The following is a 15782-nucleotide window of genomic DNA, read 5'->3' as shown; positions in this document are numbered from 1 at the left end:
ATAAATGACTTATTAAATTTATTTGTATAAATAATTTATAGGTGAAAAATATTTATTAAATTTATATAACTCGTAAGTTTTAATACAGACTATTAGATCGAACACCCTTCTAGATAAATATTGCATTGCGTACTTTTACATATAGACCAAGTGCTCAAATATTTATCACAAACAGAAGATTTTAAAATATTTTATACTCTTAAAAATTGTAAAGCAAATTAAATCAATTTAAATAATTTTTTTAATTCCTAAACAATGAACCAAATCAACTGTAATTAAAAATAATATCACATGATGATATTTTTTAACGAAAAAAAAATCACACGTTTTTTTTAATTTGTTCTCTTGAAATATAAATTAGATAGATCAGTAATACTAGAAAAATTAAAAAAAAAAAGTCAGAATTTGTTTTATTTGACATTTATTAATTATCACAATAATTAATAAATGTTAAATAAAATAAATTTTAATTATTTTTTGTTAATATTTTTTTATTATTGTAAGATTTGGTTAATTAGTGAATAATTAACTCGTAAATTAAAATATATTATAGAAAATTTAAAATGAGATTTTTATGGTTTAATATGGTAGAGAAAATTAAAACGAGAATTTCGACACTAATTTTAAAGAATTTAGCCTAAAATTGAGCCAACGGACCAAACTGGTCAAAATGGATCCAAATCGGACCCGGAAGCCAACCCAACTCAGCCCAAATAAATAAAACAACACTCTTCTTCCTCCTTTGCACTCAAAACACGCTGAAATGAAGTGAGGAAGGGGAAGAACACTCTTCCAAAGTTCTAACCCTAAGTTGATTTTCAAATCACCGTAACTTTTGATCCGGAGCTCCGATTGTTGTACTGTTTGCAGCCACGCATTCACCGCGTCGACCTATACAAAGCTCATAACTTTGTTCTTGAAGTAAGCCACGATTTCCTCTCTGAAATTCCAGCCTTAATTTCAAAATTTTGGGTGAGAAATATTGAGATTTGTGAGCTCTTGATGTTATAGGGCCCAACTAGTTTGAAGGAGAGGCTCAATCTTGTCGTCTTGATCTTTGGGTGTGGTAAGATTCTTAACTCTAGTGAAATTTATTGGTTTATGATGTTTGGGTATTAAGTGGGTATGTTTGAATGTGGTATTGTGGTTTAGGAAGTGTATATATGTGTGTTGGAGCTTGATTGAAGTTCTGGAAAGTTTGGAAAAGGACTTTTGTGTGCTAAAAATCTGTTCTTGGAGGTGTTGAAGCCTTGGGAGCTTGTTAAAAAGTGATTTGGAGGTGTTCCGGGTTGAGCGGGGAAGCGGCCAAGGTATGGTTAATGTGGTGTGAAAACTTAGGCTAGAGACCCTAAGATAGGATTTGGACTATTGATGTTGTTGATTGGTTGAGATGAATTGTGTTGTTATGTATGTGATTAGTGGACGTTGGATGTTTTGATGGTATGATGTATGAGAGACATGCATGTTTTGATATATGCTTAATAATTGGTTGAGATTGAATTGTGGGTGAAATCATATTGATGGTGAGGATGATATTGATTGTATGAATTAATGGTTGATGGAATTGGTATGGTTGAAAATTGGGATGAAGAAAGATATATGATATGATATCTTGTTTGAAATTGAGTTATTTGATTGAGATTGGTTAAAATGGTGGATTGGTGGATTGTGAATTTAATGAAAATGCTAACATATGAGTTGAGGAGGCTTGAGGTTGATTTTTGGTAAGTTTTGTTTGGTTTTGAAAAGGGTTGAAATTGGTTTGTTTTGAAAATGGAATTTTGTGGGTTTGTATAAAAATGTGGTTTTTGGGTCTATTTTAATGGAGCATATCTTGGTCTCCAGATCTCCAATTTGTATCAAACTTATTTAGAAATAAAATTGAATCCGAGATGTTTATGCCGTTCAAAGAACGGATGAAAAATGATTTGAAACGAAAAAGTTATGCCCGTCGGAAGTTTGGGGTTTGAAACTGGAATTCTGCAGCTTTTTAACTTAGTAAAATTTTTAGCAAGTCGTGCTTCTACGCGCACGCGTCACTCTCAATTTTTACTCCCCCACGTGTGCACCTGGCCGACGTGTACATTTCGCTGTGTTGACGCAAGTGTCCAGTAGTGAATCCAGAGAGTTGTGCTAGTACTGTGCTGGTTTTGTGCGAGGAGCACAAAACGCACCCACGCGTACGCGTGGCTGACGCGCACGCGTCACTCCACCTCTCTGCTTCCCATGCGTGCGCATGGGCGATGTGCACGCGTCACTCTAACTTTTCCGCCTTCCATGCGTGCGCATGGGTGACACGTACGCGTGACCCCATTTTCATCAAGAACTGATTTTTGAGTTTTCAAAACCGAATTTCAGACTTCTAAGCCTCCATTCTCACCCTTTATGTCCTAAATCCTTATAGTATGCCTAGCGATGGAAAAAAGTTAGAAAATGTGGTAACTTGTGAGTGAAGTAAGGGGAGAATTAATGATGAATTATGATTAAAGGTAATCGTATGGGGTGTTGATGATGATGGTGGAAGTGCTTTATATGCCAAGAGCCAAAGGGTTGTAATTGTTAATAAATTGTGACTGGTTATTGATTGTATTATGAGTCGAATGGCTGAGTTATTGCTGAATTATGGCTGAGTTATTATTGAATTATGGCTGAGTTATTATTGAATTATGGCTGAGTATGATTGCATATCTGCTTATTGAATGAAATGTGAATGTTGCACTTCCACTATTTGAGATACGAGTTTTCCTAGGTGAAAGCAATGGCTAGCCACCACGTGCTCCAGGTGGAGACTCGATACTCTGCTGACCCTATGTCGTAAGTGTGGCCGGACACTGTGAAAGTTCCGGATGAACTCGCCCTCGTGGATAAACACCAGTATGGGTGTTGTGAATATGTATTGATGACTATGATTGAGAATAACTCGAGTTGGGAATGCACGACAGAGGGACAGTCCAATGGTTAGCTACCAGGACTAGTCGAGTTGGTTTTATAACCAACAGATGAGACTCATCAGCTACTAGGACAGGCATACATCATATGCATTATATGTGAATTGCTTGGAATGCCTAATTGACTGCATATTACTTTGTCTAAATGCCGTATCTGCCTCCTATTTGTGCATTTTCTTATTTGATATAATTGTGTTTGCGATATCAAATTACTGATGGCGGTTGGGAGGTCCAAAAGATTTGGAAAGGGGAGTGTTAGTTAGACTAAAGATCTTTAACTAGTTGCCTATTTCATTTATGGTTTAGTCTGTTTATAAGCTTTGATTATCTGTTGGAAGTTCTAGGATTGCCTTCGTCTTTTCCAGGACATTACATGTTAGATATGTGGGCGCTGTTACCATACTGAGAACCTCTGATTTTCACCCATGCGAATTTTGTGGTTTTCAGATGCATGATGTGAGGCTCCTCGCTGAGGCATGCTGGAGACTTTTGAATTAGCGAAGATTCTTATCTCTCGGGACTTTATTTTGGTTTTATGCACTTACTTAGATACTTCAAAATAACCTCTAAGAGGAGTTAATACAGTGTATATATATATATACACTGTATTAACTCCTCTTAGAGGTTATTTTGGAGAAACAGGTTCTGTAACTTCTCTTTTGGATTTTCCTTACTTTATATATATGTATATATACTTCTATGCTCGGATCAGTTATCTTTGCAAATCGAGTCTTGAGTTTTGATATTGGTATCTTTGGCACTCTCTTGTTTATATACTCGCGTTACCTTATCCTTTATCTGCTTTGCTATGTTATCGATCGGAGTGTTGGGTTTTTCCATTTAACGGTTTTGATTTATCCCTTTTTTCTTCAAAGGCTCCTAGTTACAAATATTTTTCGTACTACTATATATACTAAATTTTATTTTTAGAGGTTATAATATCTCGCTACCTCTATCTTATGACTTAAATATATGACTATGTGTGGTAGGGTGTTACAATTACCAAATATTTGAAAGATAGATATAGTCATATAAGTAAGCATCATTTCATGAAGGAGGAGAGAAGGAGGAAAATATAAGTTACTTAAGATGTAAGTAGTCTAATAATAATGACAATATGTAGCAAAAGAGGGGGTGGAATGTAACACTCCAATTTTTTTATTACTACCCTACCCTCAAATTTTATCAAAATCCCTAAACTATCCTTATCCCTCTTTTTCCAACCTTAACCCAAATCCAAAATCCCCAATCTTACCCTAATTTCATTACAACACATACACCCACAAACAGGAGAAAGAAAGAGAGAAAGGGAAGAGAACAGAAACCAAAGAGGGAAACCCTAACCCTTATTTCATCCGCCACTCTCACTCACGGACAACACTCAGACGCAAAAGTGGGGAAGAAGGGAAAGAAAGTGCCACTGTCACGCTCGTTGACGCCAAGCTACTGCCCCATCGCCGTTCCGTCAACAATGCACCCCACCGCGTATGTCACTGCCATTTCCAAGCGTCGCTGTCGTGCCTTGCTTTTGTCACCGCCGTCCATGGACCTTTGAGTAGCGCCGCTGCCGTTGATCGAGACCGTCGCCGTCCCAGCTGAGGTCATCGTTGTCGCCAAACAAGGCAGAAAAGGAGGGCACGAACGGGAGAGAAAAAGGGGAGCTCTGTTGGAGCTCGTAGCCGAAATGCTGCTGCCTTCCACCACTTTTTGTCATTCTTATCTTTTGGTTCTTGTCATCATGAGTCATCTGTGGATTCTTGCCACCTCTTTTCTCTTCTTTATACCCATCCTTGAGTTATTATTTGGTAGCTTTTCTTGAACTTGCTTTTGCAATGACTTTAGTTTCGGTTCCGGTTCGCGATTCCTGCCTTATAGCTAGTTCTACTCTTTCTCGCTTTTGTGAATATTTGCTTTAATCTTCTTCATCTTCATATTGTTTTCTATGGTTTCTGATTTTAAGATTTCATCCATAATCTAGAAGATTCGATATGTTTTTGCTGTGAATTATTATCTTATTCCTCTCATAGAACAGTATTTGGACTTGTGGATTGTGGATTCAATTAGCTGCAGATTGAGATGCGTTGTTTTGGATATCGATAAAACAAGTTTGTTTTTCTTATGTTGATGATCTTTGAACCACTCGTGATTCTTTCTTTCAAATCAATAATTTTAAAAACTGTTATTCGATTGCTCAGGTAAAGAACTACATGACGAATATATGCATGGAGTGTTATTCTTGTTTGCTAGATTGGAATTATAATTTTCTCCGTTTAGGTGTGACAATTTTTTTATGATCTGTTAGTTGAATTAAAGATCTTTTTCGATTTGAAAGTTTGTTTGAACTTTTTTTGTTTGATAATCTATTCTGCTATGGTTTTGTTTGTTGAACGTGGCTTTTCTTTCAAGGGCACTATTTCTTCTGGGAACCTTCAAGTTCTTCCCTTTTCAATCTTAGGGTTCCTTTGATTCTGAAATATTTAGATTTTCATTTTTGACTCATTTTGTTTCTGCTCAGTTACTGACATCACTTTATATTTTTCATGGTAAAATGACTCAAAATAGCATGCAAATTAGGGGGCATGAATTTTTTTGAATAGAAATTTCTATGTAGTAATCACTTTTTCAAAACCCATGCTTTCTTTTTTCTTTTCCTTTTTCGTTTTCCTACTGGTTGATGCCGCTTGGATTAATACCCTTACCTTATTGTAAAAAAACAACTCAAACCAATTTAGTTTATTGTGTACTGAATATTGTATTGAATTCTGAAGAAGGGTCTTTTTTCCTCCTTCATTTGTTTTTCAATCATGTTCTGAAATCTAAAATTCCTTGTTGTTTTTCAACACCCGAGTTGAGCATTGTTTTCAATACCTTTCAAAAGTTTTGAATTTATACTTGTTGCTTAGTTCTCTCTTTTTGTGCATTTTATTTGTTTGATTTTTTTAATACTGTAACATTATTTATTTTATGCGAAAGTGCTTTGAATGTTCAAGCTTCCTTCCTTTATAAACCTTTGTTTTAAACTTTTAATCAATGCAAGTTTTACCCTCGCACTTTTGCAATGCTTTGCTTGTTTGGATTTTCATTGAAGACCCTTTACTCACAAGTTCCTGATCCGTTTATTGATTTTCAGCTGTTTTCTAGTTCCAAATTTATGATCCGAAAAAGCATTTTGCTTGAAGTTACTTTACCTTGTGCAAGTTAACCATGTTTTGGTTTAAACCTTGAATTGTTGCATATGTAGGGGCGCTTTCCGAAAACTATATTTTATATTGGAATTATTACATATGGATACTGATGTGAGACAATGTACATTTGGTGATTGTATAAGCCTTATGTGATGTTGATTGTCTTGGATGAATGTAACTATATGTTTGAATGGATTATTATTTGGTTTTGATGAATGGATTGTTGTGTGGCTTTGTGAAACGAAATGCTTTTGAAGTTGATTCTTTTAAAGCTTTGAATTCGAGTTTGATCCGTTGAGAATTGATTTGAGTTAATTTTCTTGGGGATGTGAAAAATAGAATACACTCTTGAATTTAGCTTGGTTTGCTTTAAATGATCTGGTTTGATAAATGATGGTTGTTGACCGTTTCTTTAAAGCTTTAGAAATGAGTTTATTCGTCTGATAATGATTTGATTTTGAAACGGTTTCCTTGAAATATGGAATTGAGATGACTGTTGGATTTGGCTTGCCTTGAACTGATTTTGGATTTTTGGCTGTTGAAAAGGATTGTGGACTGTTTTGTTGGGACCCGAACCGGGTGGCAAAGTTCAAGTTTTAGGGGAGGTGTTGCCGAAATTCCGGTAGAATCCGGGACTTTACAGAAATGTTATTCGGAAACTTATGAGTTAACGGCTTCTACTATTTTATCTGAATTATTAAGAAATGAATGACTTATGCTTTTGAAATGAATTATTAAAAAGAAAATTGTGATTTAGTCTTGTTTCTTAAGAAAAGTATTATATTTCTCTTGTGAACAAGTTATTTAGATGGAACTTATGCTTTAAGGCTATTTTAAATGTGAAAAGGGTTTATGCCTTTGAATTTGGCTTGAGGATTTGAATAAGAGAATTTTCAGTGACTTTGAAAGAACCTGAACGTCTATTGACAGGTTTCATTCTAAAATGTTTTGGGAAAAATCTTAAGTAAGTACTCTTGAGTTCTGAGTTTTTGCAAGACTAAAACAATTTTTGAGCCGTTGAAACGCTTTAGAATTTCCCATGGGGTTGAAGCTGTTTTTTTGTTTAAGTAAAGGAAACGGCTTTGAAAAGAGTAATTGATTACGTGACTCGATTTGGCTTAGATCCTTTTTTGTTACTCAAATCAGGAAGCCAAGATTTTAATGATTTTAAGTGAATTTGAGGAAATGAGTTATGTTAATCTCCCCTAAAGACTTGAGACTCTGCCGAGGACTCTGTTATAAAATCCCGTTGTTGGATGGATGATTTTGAATATTTCAAAATAAACCTTTAACTTGCCATGGTTATGGAAGTTTTGGAAAGAGGATGCCGGGAGTGGCATTGTTTTAGAAAGGAAAACTTACCTTGAGTAAAAGTGGCTTATGAGCCTGAGATGATTTGAGAACTTTCCGTTAAGTTTATGATTTATGGTGAGTTTTTGAATTGTGGATGTCAAATTTGATTTTTCTGCAGAATGCTTAACATAACAATAACTTGTTTCCTCTATTGAAAATTCTCCAGTTTGAATTTTGAAATAAAACCAGTTTTAAATAAAACTCTAGTCTTATTACTTTAATTTCATAAGATTCTTTTTCTATGTGCTTGAATTATATTGAAAGCTAAATTACGTTTAAAGATTTAGACAAAATAAAAAGTAGCAGTTATTATAACTAATGTTAGCTTAAGTTAATTGCAATCACGTCAAATTTTAGTTTTATTTTCATTATCTTATATGTGCTTCATTTATAAATTAAGTCATAACTGTATGATCATATGAAAATATTTGCGTGTATTTTACAATGATAATAAGTTAGATGTACATGTAAATGTTGGCTTAGAGGATAACGAGATGATTGCTTATATTCTTCCGTCATGTTTTACATAACCTATCTATTAATGACATAGTTACTTAATATCCAAGGTCATGATAATAATCTAAAGGCACTTCGTTGAAGGTTTCTATAGAACGGGAAAGGAAGCATACTGATTTTTGTGACACTGTTTTCAATTTTTATGACTGTCAAGTTGGCTATTCTAAATTGTGTTGTCATATTTTTAATTTATGTTGAACTTTGCTTTTTCTGTTGTTGATTTTGTCCTCTTGCTTATGCATATCCCTGCTTGATTGTGTTCCTAATCATTCTCTTAAACCTTCGTGAACATTGCCATCGACTTTAGTGGTCATCTCGTCTGAGCTAGTTGCTTTTTTTTATTCAGCTTGAATTTGTTTCGATTTAATATTCCATCTTTCTTTTATTGTTTCCATCGAAGTTCCTCGATTCAAATTTCCTTGTTAAGATGTGGTTTGACTCTCTTTTGGCACGTTTCATTGTTTCTATACATCCTTGTTTAATTGTGATCCTACACATCCTTTTGAATTCTTGTGAATCTCATCTGTGATACTTGTTCTTCTCTTCCTAAACTTTGTATTCCTTTGAGTAAACTTAAGATTCTATTGGTTAACGTGTAATCCCTAGATATAACAAGCGATATGCTAGTTTTAGGACATGGTTCGTAGATCGGAAGGTAAAACTTGTAAATGTGCAACGTCAAGAAGATTATGAAGTAGGAGTATTCTGAGGAGCAAGTTAAGGGGATTTTGGTACAAGTGAAAAAGTTAGTCCTGATGTTTGATTTTCGGATGTACTTTGGGAGTGAAGAACAAAGTGAAAAGCGCCATATGTGGTTGACTTATTAAGGGAACAAGAGAGTGTGAATGTTAACCACCTCTTTTTAACACAAACCTATATTGTAACCATTTGTGCCCGATTATATTTCTTTCTCATGTTTGGCAAAATGCTAAAACCATTTAACGTTTTTCATATTGTATCAATTTTCGAGGACGAAAATTTTTGTAAGGAGGGTAGAATGTAACACTCCAATTTTTTTATTACTACCCTACCCTCAAATTTTATCAAAATCCCTAAACTATCCTTATCCCTCTTTTTCCAACCTTAACCCAAATCCAAAATCCCCAATCTTACCCTAATTTCATTACAATACATACACCCACAAACAGGAGAAAGAAAGAGAGAAAGGGAAGAGAACAGAAACCAAAGAGGGAAACCCTAACCCTTATTTCATCCGCCACTCTCACTCACGGACAACACTCAGATGCAAAAGTGGGGAAGAAGGGAAAGAAAGTGCCACTGTCACGCTCGTTGACGCCAAGCTACTGCCCCATCGCCGTTCCGTCAACAATGCACCCCACCGCGTATGTCACTGCCATTTCCAAGCGTCGCTGTCGTGCCTTGCTTCTGTCACCGCCGTCCATGGACCTTCGAGTAGCGCCGCTGCCGTTGATCGAGACCGTCGCCGTCCCAGCTGAGGTCATCGTTGTCGCCAAACAAGGCAGAAAAGGAGGGCACGAACGGGAGAGAAAAAGGGGAGCTCTGTTGGAGCTCGTAGCCGAAATGCTGCTGCCTTCCACCATCCCTTATTGATTCACTTATTCATATAAATTATTATTTTCTAACTAAAATTATTTTCATAATAATGTTTAGATAGTCTCATGTGAATTATAAATGTACTGTCTAGTCACTGAGTTGCAAAACTCACCCTTTTCTTTTTAAAAATATTTTCAGGAATAAGTATTTGATTATGTGAGCTTGTCTATTCAAGAGTAATGACATGCAATGGGTTCTATTCCTTGTTGAGTTTTTAGGCGTCATCTGCTCCATATGTCACAGGCAGGATCCATCTATATTTATTTATTTTATTTTTGTTCAATTATGTAATTATTCATTCTAGAAAGTGTAATTTTATCAAAAATTATTTGTAACATTTTTATTTATCTTATATTCGAATCTGTTAGGCTTACTAGGGAACTCTTAATATAGTAAGTTATTAACATATATATATTCAATCCATAATACACATATATTATATATATAATACTACTACTAGTCAGATCAACTACTAAATTATTTAAAAAAAAAATAGGGAAATTATGGCCACCTTAGACTCCATGAACCCGCAATGAACATGACAATCTATTTCATATAGCTCTGATCTCCATGGCAACTCCATTGATGGAACTTTTCAAAATAACTAAATTTTATCCTAAATTATCTTTTATTATTAGTAAATTTACTACATTATATAGGATTGTATATGATCTTGTCCGATTCAGTTCCGAATATTTTAAAAGTTAATTTGGTTTGATTTTATTCTATTTAAAATCGAATAAGAATCTTAAAAATAAATTCAATCATCATTTTAGGTCAGATCCAGGTCAATGCAAATTCGGCTTTATCCGATTTATGTGTATTTTAAGGGACTAAAAAAATATATATGTTTTAAATTAATTTTAATATTATGTTATATTAATTATAATTTATAAATTTATTATTTTATTTTTAATCACACTTGTTGAATTAGAAAATAAATCAAAAAAGCATCAAATTAGAATCTATGGACAAATTCAAGTTCAAATATGAATAACAACTTTTCGGTAACAAGTTTTTTCTTTATAAATTATTGTTAAAGTTTTAAAGACCCGATATAGTTGTGGCCCAAAAATATTTAGGTTTTATTGGGTATAGGGTCGAGTTATGGTCTAAAAAATAGATCTGGTGTATATTTAGGGTCGGGTTTGGGTCAGGAGAAACCCAGTTTCACCCGGCCCATGAACGCCCCTAACTCTAGGGGTGTATATGGCACAGCCCGGTCCTAAGACCCCGAATATTTTAGGGGCTAATTTGGTATGATTTTACCGGGTTTAAGGTCGGGTAAAGGTCTCAAAAATAGACTCGGTCATTATTTCGGGTCGGGTCCGAGTCAAGACGAACCCGGCTTCACCCGATCCATGTGCACCCTAAGAAAACTAAAAAAGATATGTATATGTTTTAAATTAATTTCAATATTATGTTATATTAATTATAAGCTTATTGTTTTATCTCACACTTGTTGAATTAGAAAAATAGATCAAAGAAGCATCAAATTAGAATTTATAAACAAATTCAAGTTCAAATATGGATATCAATTTTTCGGTAACAAGTTTTTTCTTTATAAATAAGTGCATCATAAATAAGTTTTTTTATAAATAAGTTTCTTTATAAATTATTGTTAAAATTTTAAAGACCCAATTTTTATCCGATTTGGACTCGGTATAGTTGTGACCCAAAAATATTTAGGTTTTATCGAGTTTAAAATCGAATTAGACTCTAAAAAATAGACCCAGTGTATATTTAAAATTGAATCTAAGTCAGAACAAACCCAATTTCATCCAACTCATGAACACTTCTACCTAACATCATACATTTTATTTTTACTTTTTCTATTTTCATTTATTCACCAATATGGTTCCTCAAATTAAAAGTTCTCTCATCCCTAAACTATAAATATTGTCTAAAAAATGTTTGATAGTTTTTATAAATATATATAATATATAAGACAATTTTTACCTTTAAAGCAAATTTTCAGAATGAATTAGATTCACTTAAATTTTTCATTGATAATTTTTTAGATAAACTATTATAATTTTAAAATGATTGCTCAGTTTAGCAACTGGAAATTTTAAATTTGAACAATCATTGTTATAATAAATCAAAATGGAAAAAAATAAATTTTATTAAGTAGAGAATAACTTTTGTAAATAATATGAATAATGGGTTTTAAAATTGACCCAATAAAGTGAAAAAAATACTCAATCCTAAATTACCTCATAAACCTTAACATTAGGATAATCATCTGTACATTTGGTAAATTGAATATCCAGTCATTGTTAATTGTGCATAAATAAATCGAATCAAAAGAAATAACCATCCAATTAAAAATAATGAACATAATTATCTGCATACCTATTAAATTGAACATCCGACATATCTATTATTCATATTGTTTAGTATTCTCGTTATCTATTTATACTTTTTCAAAAAAATCAATAAACATGCTATGGTAAATTTACAAATAACAAAAAATCATTTGATGACATTATAACAACAATTTAATTATTCTAAAGTAGTCCATCAATAATGGAATAAAATAATTTATCAAGAATTATATATACATACGGCAATTCAAACATATACGAAAGAGTTTAGTGCATGGAGTGATTAGAAGTGGTACTTTTCAAGCTGAAAAATTGGACCTAATTGACACCTATATATATACGTATTATTATTGTATAATGCAAGTATAGCATCAATTGAGTTCGTACGCATTAAACCGAATACCCCTTGTCCTATTTTAAATTTGTTATGTCATTCATTAAGTTACTATCATTCACTTGTTTTCCATTATGTTCTTGCTTTAAAACAATTAACGAACAAGGGAGTTAATTTTAGGGTTGTTTGCAGCTAATTTCCTTATTCAACTCACAATCACATTTTTGAGTGACCCTTCAGCAATTTAGCATCAAGTTGAGTTCTTTTTCGATTTTCCAATCTGAATATTCTACAAATTCGTTTGCTTGACCGGGTTCAGGTCCCCAGATCTTTCTCTGCGTCTAACACGTTTTTTTTTTTTTTTATTAGATCGAACTCCTATGTATTACTTCAAGTTGCAAAATTTGAACCCAATTATGCTGTTAGAAGCTAATTATCAACAACCCTTTTCCCATTTGACTAATATGACAATGTTTTTGTGGTGAATTTGAATCATTGCAGATCAAAGATTGAATTTTTTGGTTTCAGCTTTTTGGGGTGTGCTCATGGTGGTGAGGTTTAACCCTTCGTGTCTCACACTGTATCAACATCCTCACCACTCTGTTTGTTTCTCCAAACAAGTATCTGTTAAAAGCAGTTATGGGAGACACATGAAAAGGGGTGGAATTTCAAGGCCCCAGATAGAGTTTCCTTCTCCTTTGGGGAACGGTGAGGGTTTGCGTGTGTTTGTTGTGTCTGATTTGCACACTGACTATGCTGAGAACTTGAATTGGGTGAAGTGCCTGAACAATGTGAAGCACAACGTGAATGATATTCTTCTTGTGGCTGGTGATGTTTCTGAGACATATGACTTGTTTGTTGTGACAATGTCTCTCTTGAAAGAAAGATTTGAGCATGTGTTCTATGTGCCTGGAAATCATGACCTTTGGTGCCGTCGCGAGGGACAAAAATATGTAAGGTCATTGCATTATATGCTGAACATAGATATGGTCTATGACAGAACCCTATGGTTTTGATTTGGTCCATGTAGCCAATCGCACCTAGCAAGACACAACTTAGTTGTTGTTATTGTTCTGTGTAGCTCAAATACATGTGTTAGTACTAGAATTTACAAGCTATTATTGATGAAGTTATGATATCTATAGCCTAGAGAATTGAGTTTTATGTGACTCAAATTAGGAGAAAAGGGTGGCCTAATAGCTAGAATTTAAATATGCAACCATTGTTTGTCAATATATGCATTGATGTTGTTGGCTTGGCTCCTTTATGTACTATATAATCCTTTTATTCTGATAAAGTTTTCATTGATATGTCATTAGGTTGATTCTGTTGAAAAGCTGGATAAGTTGCTTGAAGCATGTAAGGCACTTGGAGTTGAAACACAACCAATGGTTATAGGTGAATTAGGAATCATTCCCTTGTTCTCTTGGTACCATGAGGTGATTACTTCCATAGTGCCAAATTTTGTTACCTCCTAATTCTTTCATACCATGATATGCCGGATCCAATTTGCTGCTTAAGGGCAGTCTATTTGAATGTTCAATCATCTTCTTTCGCAGAGCTTTGACAGAGAGAAGGACATAACGGGATTTCACATCCCGCCTTTGGAGATGGTGACTATTCTCTTTACTCCTAGTAAGCCATTTTTTCAATTAAGGAGTGCCTGCATAAGAACTTCATGTTATTATCTCTTAGCAATAACTTATATTGATCTCCCCTAAGATTATGTGATATTACGGTAAACACTCCATTGTTCGGTTTCTGTTCCAGACTTCCTGTAAGATCTCCATTAGGGAACTACAATACCTTGTGTCTGTTTAGATCCAGAATACTATGTGCACAGATTATTATAGAAATATCCATTTCTAATAGCAATCTTGTTTTTATTTCTTTATGTTGCTCTGGGATTGCTTTACCATTCTTTATATGGATCTGAAAGTCATGGTTGATTTTGATCTTGATCGGCATAAATGCTGCCAAATAGACTGATCTTGATGTGAATTTGTACCTAAAATGATTTTTTTTTCTTTTTCTATTATATTTTTCGATAGGCATGTAAAGACTTCCATGCGTGTAAGTGGCCACAAGGACTTTCAAATGGAGATATGTCCCTTTCAATGTATTTTGATGCCATTAATGATAAGCAACTGGAGATGATGGAGGAGGTTAAGATGAAATGTGATCACATTATTACCTTTTCCCATTTTGTTCCAAGGTGATAAATCAACCTGTCATTGAAATTGTTGCTTTGATGCTTTGCTTAAATTCTTGGTTATTCTTCTTTGCATATGATATTTATTCTGATTGTGGCTTTATATGATTGACAGGCAGGAACTGTGTCCAGAGAAGAGGATGTTATTTTATCCTAAGCTTCCAAAAATAATTGGTTCAGACTCTCTTGAAGATAGAATAAGGTCTATTCATGGTGCTGAGGGAAGGAAGGATTCATCATCTGCTTGCCATGTGTTTGGCCATACTCACTTTTGTTGGGATGCTGTTGTTGATGGTATCAGGTATTTGTACATTAATGATGATTGTAGAATTTCATCAAATGTTAGAAATATAGGTATTTATGTGATTCTTCCTATCAGTTTAATCTTTTGGAATAAATGGTTCATCACATGGTATCAGAACTTGTATGATCTAAAGTGTTTCTTCCTAATAATTGCATTGCATTGAAGGTATGTGCAAGCACCATTGGCATATCCAAGGGAGAGGAAGAGGAGAATGAATGGAGGTGAAAATTGGCTACCATTTTGCATTTATGCTGAAAACAAATTTTCTGAGAGACTCAATCCTTGCTTTTGGTCTGACTATTATTCTGCCAACCCAAGAACTCCTCATAACACTGAACTTGCTCCTTGGGTTGCCAGATTTTACAGGCAAACACACACACACACACTGTAGATGTGTAATGTTTTTGTTGTTACTTGTAGACACTCATCTTCGTTTGGAATATATATATATAAATGTCTCAAAGGTTGATGAGTATGAGGAGGCTCAACTGGGATGATAATGTACTCATACATGATTGCTGCAATGGCTGCTCCAATGAGTGGGCCAACCCAATAGATCCAGTGGTAGTGCCATCTCCAGCCCACCAAGGAAGGCCCAAAAGCAAGTGCTGGGTTCATGCAGGCCCCATCAAATGGGCCTCCAACAAGGATGTTTGCTCCAACAACGAGCCCAATTGCCAAAGGTGCAATGGCCCCAATAGAACCCCTTTTGGGATCAATAGCAGTGGCATATACTATATACATAAGCCCAAATGTCATCACTATCTCAAGTATAAGCCCATGTCCTGCTCCAAGCCCTGATGTCACATGGAACCCTCCTGGTCTCTACATTCACCCATTTCAATGCAAAAAAAAAAAAATAGATCAAGAAAAAATTAAAAAATATGAACTTAGTAAAATAATAAAATACAGAATTAATCATTAGACCCTTACCCAAATTTTAAGAGTAACTTGATCCAAAGGATTAAATTCTAATCTAATTTTCTCCTCCTTCTTTTTTTTTTTAATTCTATTCATTCAAAACATTT

At 34.2% G+C, this 15782-nt stretch overlaps 2 protein-coding genes across 4 annotated transcripts in view; one reads left to right on the top strand and one right to left on the bottom strand.

Moving 5' to 3' along the window:
* Window positions 1-15782, bottom strand: part of LOC107644656 (probable aquaporin TIP-type alpha) — a 21765-nt gene that overhangs the window by 4647 nt on the left and 1336 nt on the right. The window contains exon 3 of the mRNA XM_016348567.2: window positions 15215-15579. Coding sequence (XP_016204053.2) covers window positions 15215-15579 — 365 coding nt within the window. The remainder of the gene's footprint in view (window positions 1-15214; window positions 15580-15782) is intronic.
* On the top strand, window positions 12388-15214 carry LOC107644654. 3 transcript variants are annotated; one of them, XM_021103138.1, is made up of 7 exons: window positions 12388-12493; window positions 12740-13191; window positions 13558-13677; window positions 13798-13851; window positions 14290-14453; window positions 14566-14751; window positions 14920-15214. In XM_021103138.1, exons 2-7 carry the CDS (start codon window positions 12784-12786, stop codon window positions 15143-15145), a joined length of 1158 nt encoding a protein of 385 aa, XP_020958797.1. In that variant the 5' UTR covers window positions 12388-12493; window positions 12740-12783; the 3' UTR covers window positions 15146-15214. The 3 variants fall into 3 exon arrangements, with proteins under 3 accessions (XP_020958797.1, XP_016204051.1, XP_020958798.1); XM_016348565.1 differs by having other exon boundaries at window positions 12394-12557; XM_021103139.1 differs by lacking the exon at window positions 13798-13851 and having other exon boundaries at window positions 12394-12557.

The sequence above is a fragment of the Arachis ipaensis genome, chromosome B05 (assembly GCF_000816755.2).
Source record: "Arachis ipaensis cultivar K30076 chromosome B05, Araip1.1, whole genome shotgun sequence".
Lineage (NCBI taxonomy): Eukaryota > Viridiplantae > Streptophyta > Magnoliopsida > Fabales > Fabaceae > Arachis > Arachis ipaensis.
This window is presented reverse-complemented; position numbering and strand designations above follow the sequence as displayed.